The sequence below is a fragment of the Lingula anatina genome, chromosome 7 (assembly GCF_051362555.1).
Source record: "Lingula anatina isolate TDL-2025a chromosome 7, LinAna3.0, whole genome shotgun sequence".
Classification (NCBI taxonomy): domain Eukaryota; kingdom Metazoa; phylum Brachiopoda; class Lingulata; order Lingulida; family Lingulidae; genus Lingula; species Lingula anatina.
In genome coordinates, this window is record NC_141773.1 from 6,176,075 (window position 1) to 6,192,088 (window position 16,014).

The 16,014-nt window shown below is 38.5% G+C and overlaps 1 protein-coding gene across 1 annotated transcript; it reads right to left on the bottom strand.

Annotated features, from left to right (window-relative positions):
- Positions 1 to 1,524: 1,524 nt before the first annotated feature.
- Positions 1,525 to 15,000, bottom strand: LOC106164450 (muscarinic acetylcholine receptor M2). Its single transcript, XM_013542365.2, has 3 exons — positions 14,441 to 15,000; positions 4,313 to 5,123; positions 1,525 to 4,175 (listed from the first exon to the last, which is right to left on the bottom strand). Exon 3 carries the CDS (start codon positions 3,884 to 3,886, stop codon positions 1,973 to 1,975), a length of 1,914 nt encoding a protein of 637 aa, XP_013397819.2. The 5' UTR covers positions 3,887 to 4,175; positions 4,313 to 5,123; positions 14,441 to 15,000; the 3' UTR covers positions 1,525 to 1,972.
- Between the last annotated feature and the right edge of the window lie 1,014 nt (positions 15,001 to 16,014).

The window sequence follows — 16,014 nt, forward strand, 5'->3', positions numbered from 1 at the left end:
AGAGTTACCCCTAGCTCTCTGAAACTCGGAGTGATAGCATGCCACAATCATGGCACAGACTAAATTTGTGTAATTGTCTTTTCAGTTCAGTGTACATTGTAACAAACCATCATAGACATGCGTTCATTTGTTGTGTTAAGTTTTAAGCATTAGTCTGCAGGGAATTGCATGCATGCATGTAGATTGAATGTAATTCCAAGTATTGTTTACAGCCTATGAATATTTGGACCAATTACTGAGGCAATAGTCATGAAGAGAATGGTATGTTGTGGATTTCATAAAGTTGCATAAGTGCTGTCTCGATCAATACCGCTGTGACAGCTTCTACGTCGTTCACGAACAGCAGTAGATGGCGCCAGAGTGGGTAGCATTGTCCACTGGACCCTCGATTCCATAAAACCCATAATATGGGGCGAGTATGGGCGAGTTATGAAATCGAGACACTTGCGCTCGGTCGCAATGAGCGAGGCTTTCAAGTTACGGGGCCTTTGATAAAAACTGCGGGTAAAGTTATGTTTTCCAAACGCTGGATATTTTTGCTCTTCCATTGCTATCCATAGCGGAATAAACAATACTCTGCAATATGCTATTCACTAGAGGATGTTGTATGCGGCGAAGTACATGTACATGTACACACCTTGGAAGGAATATTTGCGACAAGTAAAGGGAAATATTTAAACGTTTTTCCAAAAAGAGTGTTGTTCTTTGCACATTTTTTTTAAATTGACAACTATAACTTTTGAGAAGGTGCGCCTGCCCTCATGTGATGTCTTGAATATCAAAATTGGTTACATTTGTTTTGCTTAACAAAATGGCGGATCTTCGCCTCCTCAGGCCAAAGTGGAAGACAAAATCATGCATTAGAAAAATAAAATAGGTGAGCCTTAGTGTTCGCATTTAAATATCATTTCAGTCTTCATTGTCAGGCTTTATTTTTACTGTAAGTATTTCTAATGCAGAATTCCTGTAGCGTTTCTCGCTGTCTTTTGTCTTTTAGTACTCCAAATAGGGCCAAACACTCGCGTAATCCTAGTCATCCATTATTGATCGGAGGCTGTAATGTAAAACTATTGTTGTATTCAGTTTTGAGAGTAAAGTTCTATCAATCTCAATTTGCACAGAAAGAAGCCACTTCTTTCTAATTATGCACATATGCACTTCATATGTCAAATTGCATTTTGCGCTCATCATTTCACAGAGGAACTCGACCATAAAAAAGTTAACTTTTATACAAAAAATTCGGTCCACTTAAACCCAAGACGAAGCACTGGCAATTCGATATGAAACCTTGACAACAAAAAAGACATAGCTAGCTCGTTTCTAACCAATGCTATTTTTTAAGAGAATTGCTGCGAATTTAAAGTAAAAAAGAATTGGCCTGTAATTGAGGCCAAATTCGAGTCATAGATTTTTTATAAACCTTAAATCTTTTTACGACTATTAAAATTTTCCATTGTATCATTTGAGTTTTGATGGAATCTTTAGTATTGAAAATGGTTGTTAATTCAACGGCGCCAATTTGCAATAATTTTGTTTTATTCATTTTATATAAATTAAATACTTGATTTACAAATTACATGTTCATCGTGCAAATATTGCCAATATGACCAGTGAGTCGAATGGCATGCAGTTAATATCTAAATCATATATTAAGAGATTTTTTATATAAGAGAAAATATACATGTGCTTGATACTATATATGTTGGGCTATTACATACACTGTATCTCAACTGCATATTGGTTGTTCACGCGTTAAAATGCAAGTCTATACATAAACACAGATGTGGATATGAGTTAGTTCCACAAATTTACATGTGTAAAGTGTTCCTATAAAAGATTATGAAATAAGAGAGGTTAGCCTACGAACGTTATCAAATTTTAGATACTTCACCCGAAAAAAATGTCTTTTGAAAAACAGTATATTCTCTCTACCAGTACAAAATTAACACTGGTTTTATGAAATAATATAGTATTATTCTTGATGTGACGACGACGACCCAGAAGGCCTTGACAAGTTTGTGGTTCTATTTCCGCCATTTAATCCTAAAATGGAGCAAAACGTCACTCTGAAAATCGGGTTCGCCGCTGCATAACACAAGGGGTTGAGCGCGCTGTTGAGATAACACAACCAATAGCTGATAGCATAAATATGTCTCTCAATACAGTTGGTGCACGTGGACTTGATGACAACAAAGATACTCCATGGTAACCAACAAATCGTGAAGGTGCACATGATGAAGGTCAAAGTCCGAAGTGCTTTGTTTTCACTCTTAGAATATGTCACGGACATATAAAGTGCGTTAGACAAGAGTCGGGCTTGTCTTGGCCCACGAGAAAGCGCTGGTGGCGTGGACGGTTTTGATACATTGTCCGACCCGGTGTTCAAACCGCCATTGGATTTGAAAGTTACTCGAGCCGGGTACGTTCGCCTACCGGGAGGGTCTAGTTTCATTTTCTCTTGGATGCTGGCCCGTCGGCTTTTGTGTGCACTCTGCTCCTCAAATGCATTTGTCCCTAGGCTGACGAGCGCTCCCTCCGATTTACGCCGGAGGTAGAGGGAATCAGACCGTTCCATGGCTCGTAAGTTGTCTACGAACGCTTCTGAGGACCGTCGAAATTGTCCCCGAGACATGACGCAACTGAGGGGTGAAAGAGTATCCATTTCAACGCATGAGCTTTCTTGTAAAGCGAGCTGTTCTATTCCATAACCGTTTCGTCGGTGACCGTTCTTAATCAAAAGGTCTGGCTTTGAGGACAACTTGTAGCGAACTCCGTTTACATGATCTCTTTTCGATTCTTCCGAGGAGCGTTGGGCGTGTACGTAGTTTTTAAGAGCGATTTTTTCAATAGCAGAGTCTATTGTGCTTGAAACAGGAGCAGATGCTCTTCGAATGGCAATGCTACCATTGTATGCTCCAGTCTTATTGTAAAACCTTCCTATCCATGATGTCTTTCTCTCTGGCGTGGTACAGAGAGGGTTCCTCGTCTCTGATTGCAACAATGAATTGCACCCTTCGATATCTGCCTCATCGGAATTATCCTTAGACGAACAACTTTCTTTCGATCGCCGTTTCCCAACTTCCGCAAAGCGCACTGTAAAAGGTTTCCCATTCCCGTTGCTTTGCTTTCGATCCCCCCCTCCCCCTTGAACAGGAATAGAATTGCGCACCATGCGGTATATAAGTATATAAAATACAAACGTTATACCGAGTGGCATCCATATTGACGCCGTGTTAGTGACCAAGGTGAATGCAAATGAGTTAATGTAGTAGGTATAACACTCGGTAGGGGCAATCTGCCTCTGTCCTTGATGGTACTGAAAGATGAACACCGCGGAGAACCACAGCACGAGGTTAAGCAACCAGACCATTCCGATCGTGGTGAGAACCTGCCGCGTGGTTCGTCGGACACGGTACGCCAGAGGTTTCTTCAGCGATAAGTAACGGTCGATGCTGATGACCAGGATCCCCGACAGAGAAATGGTGCAGAACGTGTAATCTGAAGCCAGCCAGATGTCGCAAACCTTTGGGCCGAGTTGTTCTGGCCAGTATCCCAGCACTTCGTACATGGTGAAGAGGGGGATTGAAAACAAGCCCACGCAGAGGTCAGCCACGGAGAGACACAACAGGTAGTAGTTATTGGGTGATCTCAGTTTGCTTTCTTTGACGAAGGCTGCCATGACCAACAGGTTGCCAATGATGGTAACCACGGCAGTGATGCCAGAGATGGCGGTAATGGCCGCTACACCTCCAGCCCCGTAAGTCAGACGTTGCGTTGGCTGTCCCAGTGCAGTGAACTGTGTGGCATTGTGAGTGTAGTTGGTTATAACGTCGACAGAGATGGCCTCTTTGGCAACTGTTTCCACGGCATATGACGTTCCTGACATATTGGGGTCTAGTCCAGATTTTCAGTTTTGTTACTTCGAAACGAGTTTTTTTACGTTTGGCAGTACATGCTCATGAAGAGTTTCCGTTTTGCTTAGTTCTTAAAAGTTGCTGTAATTATTTATCGTGTATTAAAAGCATTACAATCGACTTGGTAGAGCAGTCTTGGTCCGCATGCAGGGATTTCGATACCTTCCCAGTGACTGATGTTTGCTCACGTCTTCACTCCTTCAAATATATCCTTTCGCCTCTGGTGCTAATACAATAGTGTACGGTTTCTTAATCTCGCAACTAGAAAAAAAAAAAGATCAACGAAATTGGTCATGCATGGAAATAATCCCATAAGTAAATCGTTATTTTTTTCTAATGTATATGGCATGTATATGGTATGACGAAAACCAACCGAACTTATCGTAAGAAGAACATACCTGTCTGTGCTTCAGGCGTTTTCTGTTTTCTGTTCAAGATTTAAAGATGCGTGATTAGCCTCCCGCGTCTATCGTAGAATGTAGAAGACGTCTCCATGAGCATCGATCCGTGACTGTCTGTGATGTAACCTTGTCACAGCCTATCACATTTCGATATATCTAAGTGTCCAATGCCGAAGTGTCTCGTCCTTATTCGTCTAGAATGTGGCGGTGCCCCGAGCAATTTTTCATATACGTAGGTTTATATCATGTGTTAGTATCCATAACAAGCTTAACTTATGTTCAACCCCCGCTGACTTCCGATTCGATCATTTAGCGCAATTTCTTAATGTATTTTCCACACTTTAATATATATATATATATATAGAGAACACAGACTTGGAGGCTTGCCTATTTGTCCTCTCAGTACCTTAATTAATTGTCGGGCTGCACCTTTTCCATGAACGCCGCGAGATTGAATGAAGTCTTAATCACGGAAGTAACATGCGATGAAGTTGAAACTCTGGTAATATTATTGCGTCTTTCGCACCAGTAATTGGAACTGCTCACGCCTTGCAAATATCCCGCGACGTTTCATTATGATGCTAAACTGGTTTAATCTCTTATGGCGTTGACAGTCTTTAAAGTAATGAAAGGCTTTTGTAAATCGTCTGCAAAGTAATGAAAATTGCTGATTATATTCCGAAACACGTGCTGGAAAACGCACGTTCTTGTCTTCTTTCAAGTTTTCGATGTTGATTCCCCAACTCGTCTGTTTCTTTCGTTCACAGAAACATTCAGTTCAGTGCATTTCAATCCATTTGCATAAGATCTGAAATGAATCAAATAATAGAATGCCATTAACCACTTTTAAAAGTAGTTGACAAGAGAATGGTGAGCTGCTGTTCACAAATGATTCGAATATGCTTTCTTGCATCAAGAACCAAAAACCTATTAATGCGGTCTCCCGTAGGCGAAGTCGATTCAAATGGAATAGAAACAATTATGTCCCTCAGGTATTCCCAGACAAAACTGAACACGTATCACCAATAAATGAAATGATTTGTTGCGTATTCGAGCGTAATGCCTCCGTCTTGTTAACATTGCAATAACATAAATTCCCATTTAAGGTTGTCATTGCGAATTCAATATCTCCGGCTGTATTGAAAGTTTCTCTATCATATATACAAAGTACTTCCCATACATTATTGGTTGCCTCCAATAGTGTCAAATACTCTTAAATCACGAAACTCCCTACAGTTTCTTCACATTACATTCTTAACATTATACCCCGATAAGACAAAAAATGCAATAATGTCAAGCATATCAGTTTTCTGTAGCATAGACCACAAGTCACGGTTCCAACGATTCAGGTATTATTAAACCGGCACCCGAACATACGCTGAGCTAGCAGTTTTAAAGTCGACTCCAACCATCGTATTTGAATCAGCGCACTTGGCAAGAACCATACATACTGTGGTAGGGGGCGTTAACAGGTTACATGTAACAGCGTTAACAGGGTGCTAACGTAACATGTCTTTCGCGTGTTTTTCAGATTTTAGGTATTCTGCTCTTCTTAAAATCACCAACAATGTATCTGCGTGTTTTTAAAACAGCAGTAATGGCCACCGATGAGGAGTTGAAACTAAAAAGTGACAGCAAAGCACACGTGGCCATTAAGGTGAAGAAAATAATCATACAAAAGGCGATAGGCATCCATAAATTTGAGACACAAGTCACTGACCTCGCCTTTTTCGTGCATTTCCATTTTCTTTGACAATTAAGGGACTACAAAGCTTGCTTCATAATTAACTTTGAGGTTGAGGTCAATCTCAATAACCCTACATATCGCGTATATTAATCGCCTTAGATGTAATAAACGGCAAGGCCACGACACATACTTTAGGACGTACTTTGATGTCAATATATCATATATTGGCATATCTGATAAAAACGTGTTTCATTGAATAGCTCAACACCTGCCTCGGATATTAGTTCCGCCCTCATTTTTAAATTAAGTACATAACACGACCAGCAACTTCAACGTGACTATGTTGTTCACATGGACATTTCACGCAAGCTTCAGAAACGAAACCCTATGGCGGTTCTCCCGGATGCTCCTTTGAAATGAAAAACGCCACTGATTGGCTTCCTGTCCCTGATTGCTGCTTCATCTTCTCTTTGGTGTCGTGCAGAAAGGTAATCATGCGTTTATTTAAGAGATAGAGAGAGAGAGAGAGAGAATGTCATTTATCCAAACACACGTCTCTAACATCTGAATACATAATCTTCATCAGACTATCATATACGGCCAATGTAGGGCTAATTACCCCTTTTTTCTAATGCCTTCTTTCTTTTGCTTATCTAGACCATATGCTGTTCATCCAAGAAACACATGATCTCGTCTATACACTGTACACGTTAGCAACGCTACTTTCAATTAATTGCTCCAAATTTACCATTCCTTCTGATCTTTAATAAGATTGATAGGTTACTTAATTGTCGTTTGTTCATACTATACGCAATAGCCCAAGTAAATATGACATGCTTTTATCATCCAGGTTACTTCCTTCTACTGATACGAGTGTTATAGTTAATGCATTTTACCCTAGAATCGAATGGTTTTGATAGCAACGATCTCCTCAAAGTTATCAAGGATTTATTTATAGCATGATAAACGGATTTCAATTGGTCTCGTACAATTGATATTTAGACATTGAAATTTACCATCAGGAATTTGCGATAACGCTCAGATACGTTCTGAAACTTAAGATCATCCCACTGCCCCATGCACTGTATGCTTATAATAGATTATTTGTTCTAGTACATGAAGTTACTGTAAAAGTTGTGCAATTTGGTTCTAAAGACATGGTAGAACAAACCACCGTACATCTTTATTACTAACATCTAATAGTAGGAAAAAGACATACGATATAATGTGAATTGATTGGCAAGCGGAGGATAACCTAGCCGAAGACTAAACTTAAAAGTGCAATAAATCACTTGCTTAACGTATGTTATTGACATGGTAAATTCTTCAAAGTGACCTGAAAAATTCATTACGTGGAAATATCGCCTCTTGAAAGTGTTGACAATAAAAGAGCTATCACCCATATCAAAACGTTTTACAAACATTAATATCAATTGATTAATGTTGCATGTAATGTGAGCTTATTCCAGCTCTACAGTGGAGAAGTTTGTATATCTGTTCAATTTTAATTATCTCTTATTTACATTCCTTTGCTAAAGCGTATATTTAACAGTCTATAAAAGGCACACATTTTAATTCTGTTAAAATTCACCCTGGAAGGAATAGTAAATTTGGAACAATTCATAAAACGAGGTTTGTATATCAAATAAAATACAATAAATAAATATGATAAACAACAATAAATAAGATTAATGAATGACACGGAAAGCATCGATAAAGGAATACGGGGGTCAAGTAACGGAAATTACTTCGAGTTGTACGCTTATGTATCAGGCAGGGATGCCACGGGTCAAATTTTTATTACTGTAGGGCATTCTTCATTACTTTATTTGCAAAATAAACTGGCTGTTGTTAATTAAATAAGGTTAGTTCTCAGTTTCCATGTCTTACGGAAATCTCTGAACTGTGGCAACCGTGTAGAATTAAATTTTGACATCCTGTCCACTGCAGTGTTCGTAACGACAAAATTAAAGAGGAACCGTACAATTTCCAAAGTAATTACAACTTTTACTCCCATGTTTGTGAACCAATTTTTAAAAAGCACTCAAATTTAATCAGAGTTTTGAATCCATCTTTAAACGGCTGCTATGTCAGTAACATTTAAGCCAGAATATTAGCAAATGGGTGGAGGGTGGGTGTGGTGTTAGCAAAAGCAAAAAAAAAAAAAAAAAAATGACGTGTTGGCCCCAACCTTGTACAGTACAGTATGAGTAAAGTATATGAAACACATGGGTGATTATCTGTTCATGTCGTACGTTGCTTTTTGGAATTTGGAGGGCCGTTTTTGGTTTTGGGGTTTGGAGGAAAATGTCTTCATGTTCATTAATATGCATGTGCTGGAGAGGACGTCAAAACTTCTTTATAATAGTATTGGACATTTTCCCTGGTGAGATTGTACAAAGCAACACAGCCGATTTACACTGAAATGCCATAGCTGTTGATTGCATGTAAAATCATATACCGGGGCGCAATGATATACTAGTAGTTAAGACGTTTTGTGGAACACAAACCCAACGTGGGATTCTGCTTTGCCAGAACGAAGAACCAGGTCACACCAGCCAAGTTGCGGCAGAAGCTGTGGACAAGTATGGCTTTGCGGTCTTTCTCTCCTACAGACCTAGTAACAGTGACTACCACCTATTTTCGAGACTCAAAACATCTTCAGGGCTGGAGACTGGGATGATGATTAGCTGACAGCTGCTGTGGAGGAATTGTTAGGAGACCAATATGTTGAGATCTACCGGTCGGGTATCAATGAATGACAAACGACATGGAACAAGTGTGTAGTGTTGGAAGGGGACTTTGTTGAAAAATAAAGCAGACTACGTGTAAATTCAGCTATCTTGCTCTTACTCTCTGAAGCTCAAAACGTTTTGATTTCCCATCCTATATACCTGCATGCTTATATTGTGCAGACTACAGGTTGCTGGCTATCTCTTATTTCACGATCTCAAGGCTTTGGCCTATACTACAGTACGGAAATTAATCAATTCAGCGGTTAACCTGAATCACACAAAACTCAGTCCATCATTTTATATGTTTACTCAGCAATTCCATGAGTTAAATTTTCCATTATCGCATCCAAGTGATTATGAAACCAACAGCGCGCATGCGTCATCTGTATACTTTCGAAGCGTCCCAGTTGGACGTGAAGTAATTTTTGTCTAAAGTGTTGATACGAAATTCTGTCAAATGAGCCACCAAAATAACACAGAATGACAATAACACAATACATATTTTATTATGTCCCTATTCCAACATGGCAAATTAATTTTGACTGTCCCAAATTATATAATGAGACGCTATTTTGACAGCTGTGGTAGTCAAACGTGCTGTGGGAATGACTAATGTCGGACGTGTAATAGTCCTGGCGACATTTTGGGAAATTGGAAAATATTACTAAAGAGCCATGTTATTTAATTGCTCTCCAAGGGGTGGGGGGGGGGGTTTAAAACAAATTAAGTTGGTTGCCACATTAGCAATCTTTGGCAACTTTAAAATCCAAGATACACACCATTATTTCAGCCATTGCACTAGAGATTTTTCAAAAGAAATCCCTTTACTGGTTGGAATAATTTAACGTAATTTGAATCACCCAAAATGGTCGCCAACCGTCAAAATATAACGATTATATGGATTTAAATTTGAGACGTGTCTTTAGTTTAAACCTAAAATAGAGCATAATAAGTTCAATAATTAGAGATTATTTTGTGAAAAACGTTATTTCTCTGACTGTTGTTGGCCATTTTGAAATTATCAAATGGTACCACAACTACTCCAAAGAGTTAAATGAACCATATTTACAAGCTTCTAGTGCTCTTATCAGCTGACATAGTGGTGTGTTCCGATATAATAGGTGAAATATATGGTAATAAATACTTCTCAATGGACATAGGCGGCCACTCTGGAAAAATCGTTATACTAATGATACTAATTCACTTCAGAGATCGAAATCCAGCTCAACGCCTACAATATGAACCGCGTTCAAAATTGTCACTAACAGGAGAGACAAGTCAATATTTTAAAGAAACGTACAGTGATAAATTATATTTTAAAAAAATTCTATCGATGTTGTATATTTCTCTTTTGAAATTGGTGGCCATCTTGTAAAACCTATAGTGGCCTCAAATGTTGTGTCCAACTTCACCTCAGCCTTGACATTTTAACGAGCAAGAACATTCTGAATTTGTATTTCACTCCATCCTACATGTACAGTTCAACATTTAATCAACATCTCATTTTCCATGTTGACTTGTCAACGTCAAATCGTGGTTCAATCTCTGTTGATCAACATCTGAACCAAATTTCAACCAAGATCTAAATTTTGATCCATGCCTCTGTGAGTCCTCTGGGATTTTGCTTCGTGTTCAGTATAATTACACCCTTACTATATAATGCCGGCATATTAGGTGAATAGAACACCTTTTCACGCAAATTGCCTATCGTGTGCATTGTTACGTGCACTTGTGTTTGCTTTCGCAAGAGAATAAGATTTCGTGGTTTTTGCAGTGCGACATTTCTAAGAAAATCTTTGTAACATTATGCGCCTATACGCGAAAGTGATTGTGTGATATATAATAGTATTTGATTCCTCTTTATATATTCGTGGCTCTGGTGTTGGTTTGTGTAACAAAAACATTTCAACAAGCCGCAATATGTGATACAGTTATTAAAATGCTATTTGGAATTAACTTTTCCTTAAAAATGTCTTAATCGTTTGCTACTGTTATTTTATATGTGGATTGTTATTTGTAATTGTATTAATTAATTAATTAATTAATTGTATGTCAAAGGATGTTGTTATCACGTTGCTATACATCCTGACGCCATTTATCTCTTTCCATCACACATGCACACTGTAGGTCGTGTTCATTCGTTTTCAGCAAAACGTGTTTTAGCGTTCACTTCAGGAAACCAGCTTTTTTTTTTTGTAAACTCCGTTATGATTTGATTGCAATTACCTTCTATGACTTAAAATTTTTGTGACCATTATAGTAGTACTAGGAATGGAAGTCCTGGGTTCCTTATGATGAGTACAGGTAAGGGTTAGTAAGAATATTGGGGTTAGCATATGGGACGGACTGCCATTCCTGTCACACCGCCTTAATAAACGATCATGATATTTGAGAAATGTCGATCTAAAATTGCTGCCTAGGTTTCGCTGATCTATCTTTATGAGAGAGGCTTTTGATTGCAATCACCCCTGTGGTATCTTCTGCGATCCATCCTGCAGCTAAGTGTGTGTATGGCCTGTCTCAGGAGTATAACACAATCTGTACGTATTAATTTTTACAACTATAAAGTGAAAAGCTTGTCCATTTTTCCACAACTGAACGGCACGTGGCCTATGGGCTAAGAAAGAATTTGAGCATGTCATTATAACAGGCATTCGCGTAGTCGTTTTCTGAAAAACAAACCATTGGCATTCCCATAGTGGATATGACAGCCGAGCCATGGGGTTTTAAAGGAGCACTATCTATTACGCCTTTTTCATTATTTGCTATTTTTTTTATATATTTCCTGAATTGGTTGCATATAACAAGTATACATGTATATACTGTATATTCCACGCGGAGCAAAGTTCCTTCCGCGAGGTTTTGTTAAGCATGCAATATTTAGAATGCCATACAGATGCTGCATACTATATAGCAGCAAATCATTTGTGCTAGAAGCAATGTCATGTATATGTAATAATATCATGTGATTTTTTATTGAATTTCGATGGACAACTTTGAGAATAGTGAATAAATGGAACAGACGGAAATGTTCCTTCTGTGAGGGTTTTGTAAAAAAATACGGCATGCGATATGTAGAATGCCTCACAAATTCGACATAGTCTATTGGATCAGATCTTTATGTCCTTTTTAAGAAATAATGCCATGAGGTACTACTATAGTTCTAAATTGAATTTCAAACGTTGGATAAACGTTTTGAGTTACAAAATGTCAAGATATTATATTCATTGACAAGGGGAGGTACTTCAAAGTCTTTTTTGGATATACAGTGTATAAATATATATAAATATTTAGATTTTTTTCTTTCTTGTAATGTCAACGTCTTATCACCCAAAAGGGAGCATGTGTCAAATGCCTTTTTTTCCTTTTATGGCACTATTAATTGGTAATGTGGCTAGCATATTTTAGTTTTACACAGAAACACGTGGCAAATATGAAATACTTCAAATTGTGCATATTTGCCTTAACTCACTTGTTTACTTAATTGATTTCAGCCAAAACATGTAACTACCTTTTAGCCACCATTTACATGTAGTTCACTTTCAGTATTATTCTTATTAGCAGCCCTGACTGATTATTCACGAATGCTACGAACTGTCCTAAAAGGGATAGATGTAAAGGAACCATCTGACAGAATTCCGGTAGAGGGCAAGTGCCTGGAATCCAATCAATTATCGACCTGTTCTCCGCCCTTGTTCCTCTGCTTTCTCATTAAGGTCCACTTCCGGTCATCGTTATCGTTAAGTACCCAATGTTAATAATTGTTGTGGAGTGGTTCATTCATAGAAATCTATTTCTGTTCATCAGCTCGGTTGGGAAATTATTATGAACACAAAACGTCCAGGGTAGGCTTCCCGTGGCTTTAGGAGCAAATAATTTTCATTAGTAACAGATTTTGTTTCCAATGCTGTAGGACAAGCGGTAGTGACATGTGTCACATTAATTCCCTGTGTGGTTTGCAAGCATCACTTCAGCAGATCTAGGGTACGGCTTCCGATTCCAACTCCATTTTTGCTCTTTGACAAAACACTAATAATTCGATCTATACCTGCATAAGAAAATGTCTCCGTACATGTACAAGAATGTGCGGAAAATGTGTACATCTGACATATGTATATACATGCATGCATATATTATACGTATATGTAAAAGCTACGTGTGCGTGGGTCTTCTGTTACAGTGACTGATGTTAGAAATTAGGCAGTAATCAGTTCATGCACGATGCCAGCATTTCTATTATAATACGTGTGAATGAGTGTAGATCATAAGTTTTCATCCCACTGCAGCTCTTAAGTAATTTACACTCAAGCCCAATTTATTTTTCAAACAAACAAACACACAAACACACATACACACACAAAACACAGCTAAAAATGAATAAATAAACATATAATTTAATAAATTAATAAACACCAGTCTTTAATTCATATTTAGACACAATGTCAATCGATAAACTTTTGGTAAAGCACGAGCGTTGACATGTGCTGCACTAACAACAGCGTTAATTCCACCTGCTGGAATCATAGCTGACGGGGGGTAATGTGATCCCTGCAGGCACAAAGAATATAGGGAGATGAATAACGTAAGGCGTATGCTCTGTGATCAGCGCAAGAGACCGCTCCGTGGCTAATTTCAATTCCATGTTTTCCGCAACCAAGTGTGTAATTGGGAAGATGACGCACGAGGTGTCTGACGTCACTCATGTGATAATATAATCAAGTCATTATGATCCATGAAAGGTGACAATGGAGATATTCAATGAAGCAATCAATTATCAGTCTACTTGCGTTACATTAATGACTTTTCAAACTCAGACAAACACGCATGCACACATATGTAAATTTTTTCATCGTTTTTGACGATATTCATGGTACTGATGTCTCGTAACAAAGGTTACCTGTTTTTATTTTGTCAAACAAATAAGTCGTTTTCCCACTTGTATATCAACAATCTATATGGATTACTCTTATGTTGCCAATTAAATGGAACCATTTAAAACAATTATGAGCTTTTGATTTATGTGCTTCTATTATCTAATTAATAGGGACTATTTTGGAATAACAGTTACTGCCTTGAAGACAGTGGGAGCTCTGGTATGCAATTGGTCTAACACACATACACTTGGATTAGTTCAGCAAGACTGAATAAAAAGTTATGTTATTTTTGATCGTATAAAGAGAAACTTTTGCCTGAATAAGGCAGCTTGAATTGTACCAAATGGAAATACCGAATGTTTGTTTACTGTGCAAAGTAAAACTGGTTTTGTTGCGTTTTTTAATCATTACAACAGTATATTTGAAATTAGTATGACATATTTATACTATTGAAAAGTCGTATGACAAGATAGCTATTGTGAGCTCGGAAGTGACAAAGCAATGGACTGACTGAAAGTCTGAAAAGGGAACCGGAACCACTTTGGTACCACTTTGGTTCTACTTTGGTACTACTTTGGAACCACTTTGGTACTTTAGTACACACTTCCTTTAGTACACAACATCAAAAAGTTTCCCCAGCATTTTGATATAGAGCAAAGTAACACGTGTATGTTCCTCAAAATATTGGTCTGGGAAGAACGAATTAAAAGCACCATCATCCAAATTTTAACAGAGAGTTGGCACTCTGGAATGAGGTATTGATTATATAATTAAATTCGAGTATCAATTCGATTTTGTTCCACAGTGTAAGATAAAAAAACTTACTCACCTGACTTGACGCTTGACACTTCAATGAGTTTTGCTTTCTAAATGTCTCTGTTAACGTATCAATCCCCTGCCACCAATGTCGCAATGATCCTGTCTTTAACAGGTAAATAATTGTCAAATCAATATCGTACGGTCCCCAGAGCGCTTTATCAAAGCTTATGGCCACGCTACCAATCAAATTACTCTGCGAATCCAATCTCGACCAATTAGTCGATACCGATTAAGTGTTGCTGACGGCAATATCGTTTTGTCTCTAGAGCCTCATATCTCAGTTCCGTCGCGGGATTGGCAATATCTCCCGTAATCAGTGTTATTTACGATGACGACTGTTTACATATTTCATTCATAAATAGCTGACCTACCAATTGATTTAGTCGATGGAGCTCTGAAAAACTGCTGCACATGTTCATTACATGGGCTCGTCAAGCAATGCTCTGTCGTTTCAGAGTCCCTATGAATAGTGGAGTCGACCAACAGATGTTGGTTAAATAAACACAGTTGGATTTGCATAATGCAGTCTGATTAAGCACGCTTATCGATCAGTTCTTGCGGTGTACAGTTTTCTTCCTTTTATTTCATAACCTCTGTTCTAAGTAAGTGATGCTCTGTGATTTGCCGGCTCCTTAAGGGGTGCGCTTTCTCTGCAAGTTTCCTGGTGTTGGTCGTGGCAAGAGGTAGTCCGTCCGTGGGAGCGGTGGCAGTGAAGGGAGGGGGGGGGGGGCAGAATGTTATCTGGCTCTCGATTGGGACACGCAGCTCTCTCAAAGAAAATATAAAGTCTTCTGTATTTGCTAGACTTACTGTTCATAAATTCATAAATAAAATTTCGATACTGACTAATCAGTCCCTGCATATTATCGTGCTCACAACATTTTGTTCTACACTCAGGATTCAAGCGGTTGTACAAACAATGATGCAATACGTAAAATGCAATTGAATGGAAATACCGGTAAAGAGACTATCAATTGCAAGACAGCCAACATAGCCAAGATGGGTTAAGCAATCATAAGAATGTAGGCTTCTTTAGAGAAAAGTAGATGGGGTGGAAGATATAAAACATTTCCATTCCCTTTGCTCTTTAGGTCTGCTCTCAAAAAGGAACTAACGAATAACAGACAGAAGACTCCCCTGAAGCACCCCTCATCCTACCCCCCCCCCACCCTCTCCCCGGATCTGCCTACGTGTCTGGAATAAGTTTCAATTAGGATTCCTTTTAATGCGCAAATAATGTCGACAAGCCCTTTTCATTTTCTTATAAAATTACGTCGCCTGATGAGATCAACAAGTATTTACACTTTGTTCTGACAGATTCATTACGAACACAGTCAACAGTCCATTTGAAACACTGGAAATTGCCGTCCTTAATCAAAACTATTGATCTGCTCTACAGTTACCGTCTGCTGCAAAAACACTTAGTGTCCGCCTGGAAACTTTGTTTGGTAATCAGCAGACAATTAACCCGGGCTGATCGATGCTATCTTATTTGACGGGCTCGGTTGCGTGTTTGTGAACCGGAACTGTGACGTCACTGGAAAGGGGGAAAGTGATTTTTTTCCTTTATGACTCGCTTATTTT

Bases quoted from the DNA above. Each gene is read 5' to 3' on its own strand.
- LOC106164450 (XM_013542365.2), bottom strand. From the start codon at position 3,886: ATGTCAGGAACGTCATATGCCGTGGAAACAGTTGCCAAAGAGGCCATC.